Raw genomic sequence first — 3,272 nt, forward strand, 5'->3', positions numbered from 1 at the left:
AGGTGACTATGAGCCTATGACAATACACACATAGATGATAAAAGGTTGTATAAAATAGCGAAAGAATTATATGTTACCACTCTTGGAAGAAGATCGAGGAGATCAGAGAAAAAAAAAGAAAACAATATGCTTAAGTCAAAGTAGGACTCATAAAAATTCTCTTTATCTTAAACACAATAAAATAGAAATAATCATTAGTGATAAGAATACTTTCTTATTGATTTTTTTTTTTAATTGTTTTGTTATATCATGTTCAATAAAAAAACAACATGTGCGGAAATTTCATCATTTTAATTGCGTCTTTAAGTAAGTTGATACACTCTCTATGGCATGTAGACAAATATGCGGCTTACATTTTCAAGCAATTTTAGAGAGGTTGTAGCATTTTTACAAACTTATGGTATGTAACTGTAAGAAAGCTGTCAAGTTGAGGGGTGCAAATGTTATTCTAATTAGCGGGAAAGTAAATTACTTCTTTTGTACAATTCTGTTTCTACTTAGAACAAAATGGACATGGACTCTGAAGACCTGAAAACTCTCGCCGCCGAGCAACGCCGGGAACTCATGGCGGCGCGTGACGTCGACCTCGACTTTGATTTCGCTTATCAACTTCAACTCCAAGAAGCTATCGACGTCTCCCTCTCTATGCAACCCTCCACTTCCACCGCTGCACCACCTACCCCCACCCTACTTCAACCCCAACCGAATTCCTCTTCAGCGAACGACGGAATTTCGAAGTTCGCCGACGTGCAATTTTCGGAAATCTTGCAACTTGAACGAGAAATCGATGATCGCAGGCTTAGCGAATTGGAATTCAGGATTATGCGTGATGACCTTCAGCGTCGAATTCATGATCATCGTGTTGCTCAAGAGATTCTTCGTATGCCGGAGGATGAGTGGCAGGATAATGGAGACAATTTTGAGCTTCCTTTTGGAGAAGGAACATCCAAAAGTGAGGATAAAGAGCTTTTTAGGGTTTATTTCAAGGGTTTAGTGGAGAATTCTCCTCCAAATGTGTTTATTGGTGGGATTGGAGTTGCCATTTGTGATTCCAGAGATGAATTATTGTTCGAAATGAGGAAGCCGTTTTTTGGAAATGCAATGAATCGCCAGTGCATTGAGTTTAAGGCCCTTATTGAAGGTTTGAATGCTGCAATCGCCTTGGATTTGAGAAGGGTCGTTTTCTATTGTGATTACTTTCCTATATTCCAGTTTGTAAGTCCAGCTATTTCTTAATCAATTAATTTTATATGGTGTTTTAATATTGGTATTTCATAGGTTGTTTGGTGCATAGGCTAGTTATACAGGATTTATGTTTCAAGGATTGTTATAAGGACTTTAATGATACCCGTATAGCTTATCACCTAACATTTTTTTAGCTTTGCTGGGATCTTTTGTTTCTTTTTTGGTTTATGAAAAGATAAAGGGAGACTTTACCAATTTTACGATTGTTCATCCACATTGATTGGAAGTTGTATATAAATGATGTCAAATAGTATAGAACATCAAAGAGAGTGTCAGATAAATTCGGACAGCAGGAAGCTTCATACCATAGTGTCCAAGTGATTAGGAGCGGTAAGATATATCGGGTTTTCAGCAATTCTGTTTTGACTTCTGGGACTCTAGAAGATTAGTCACTAGAGCTCATTCCTAGCTATCTGCTGGCACACTGTTCTTCTATTAACAAAAACATATCAGGATACATCCATGATACAATGTTGGTTTTTGATCATAATGTAAATTAATACAAGTACATTTTTTATTTTCTGGAGTTGAAGAGCTAAAGTTTTTTTTTTTTTTTTTGTTTATAAATAAGAGTTGAAGGTTTATCTGACTTAACATAGTACAGGGTCACTTCATTATCTTCCTGGTATTGTGAGCAGAATGAGCTCACATGTGTAAGCCTACATAGATGATACATCTAAGGAGCTATGATTTCCACTAGTCAAAGGTTTCCTTCAGCAGTCATTTCTTTTTAGCTGTCCTATCCGGATAAAGGAAGAGTTTATTGCTCAAATTATTTAGTTGTCTTTGTCAGTTGAATTTTTTTGTCTATCTACAATAAAGGAAAAAGGGAATGTAGACATGGTACGGTAAGTATTAGCACAAATATTGAACATTTACTACTGTTTTGTTTGGTTTTGCCTTCATATATTGAACAGCTGAATATCACTCAAGCTTTCCAAAATGCTTAATTTGCTGAAGTTATGTGTTTGGGCAACTGTAGGTTACAGGCAGATGGTCAGCCAAACAGCGGAAGGTTGCTGCTCTACTAAATCAAGTGGCTTTGCTTCGACTAAAGTTTTCATTTTGCCAGCCGTCTCTTGTGCCTCGAAATGAAATTAAGTTTGCATTTAAATTTGCAAGAGAGGCAATGACTTCTCAGGTTGAGAAAGTCGCAGAGACAGCTGCTTCAAGGAATATGTACGAAACTTGTGCTATTTGTTTTGAAGAGACTAATTTTGGTCAGATTTTCTCGGTTGATGATTGTAGACACCGTTATTGTGTCTCCTGTATGAAACAACATGTTGAAGTGAAGCTGCTTCATGGTATAGTGCCTAAGTGTCCTCATGCAGAGTGCAATTCAGATTTGAAACTGGATAGCTGCAGTAACATTTTGACACCAAAGTTAATTGATATTATGAAGCAACGTATCAAGGAAGCTTCTATCCCTGTAACTGAAAAAGTTTACTGCCCTTACCCAAAGTGCTCGGCACTAATGTCAAAATCTGAAGTTTTAGAATATACTAAAGGTTCCTTTTTGGGAGCTGAAAGACTTGGAATCAGTAAATGTACAAAATGCAATGGCCTGTTTTGTGTCAATTGCAAAGTTCCTTGGCACTACAATATTGCATGCGATGAGTACAGAAAGAGAAATCCTAATCCTCCGGAAGATCTTAAGTTGAAAACCCTGGCAGAAACGAATTTGTGGCGCCAATGTGTAAAGTGCAACCACATGATTGAACTTGCAGCAGGGTGCTACCACATAACTTGCAGGTAAAGACAAGGGTGTTCAAGTTCCATTTGTTTGACTCAAACATGAAATAAGTTGACTCACAAATTTTGGAATCACGTTAGTCAAATAAGTGTCTTTTTCCTTGATGCAATTAGTATGTCCTGTAAATATATCTATGCTGTCTAAACTATTCTTTGCTTTGATATGACCTTACTGTCATACTAGATATATAACTATTTGCTATAATCTCCATGAAAGTTAGACTGGATCAAGTGAACGCTATTGTCTCTGCCCTTGCATCGTGCACGCCCCCCCC

General features: G+C 37.2%; 1 protein-coding gene across 1 annotated transcript in view; it reads left to right on the forward strand.

Annotated features, from left to right (window-relative positions):
• Positions 1 to 485: 485 nt before the first annotated feature.
• The window catches only part of LOC125845550 (E3 ubiquitin-protein ligase RSL1), a 4,490-nt gene continuing 1,703 nt past the window's right edge, over positions 486 to 3,272 (forward strand). Inside the window, exons 1-2 of the mRNA XM_049525088.1 lie at positions 486 to 1,215; positions 2,228 to 2,997. Coding sequence (XP_049381045.1) covers positions 508 to 1,215; positions 2,228 to 2,997 — 1,478 coding nt within the window. The 5' untranslated portion in view covers positions 486 to 507. The remainder of the gene's footprint in view (positions 1,216 to 2,227; positions 2,998 to 3,272) is intronic.

This window comes from Solanum stenotomum, chromosome 11 (genome assembly GCF_019186545.1).
Source record: "Solanum stenotomum isolate F172 chromosome 11, ASM1918654v1, whole genome shotgun sequence".
NCBI lineage: Eukaryota > Viridiplantae > Streptophyta > Magnoliopsida > Solanales > Solanaceae > Solanum > Solanum stenotomum.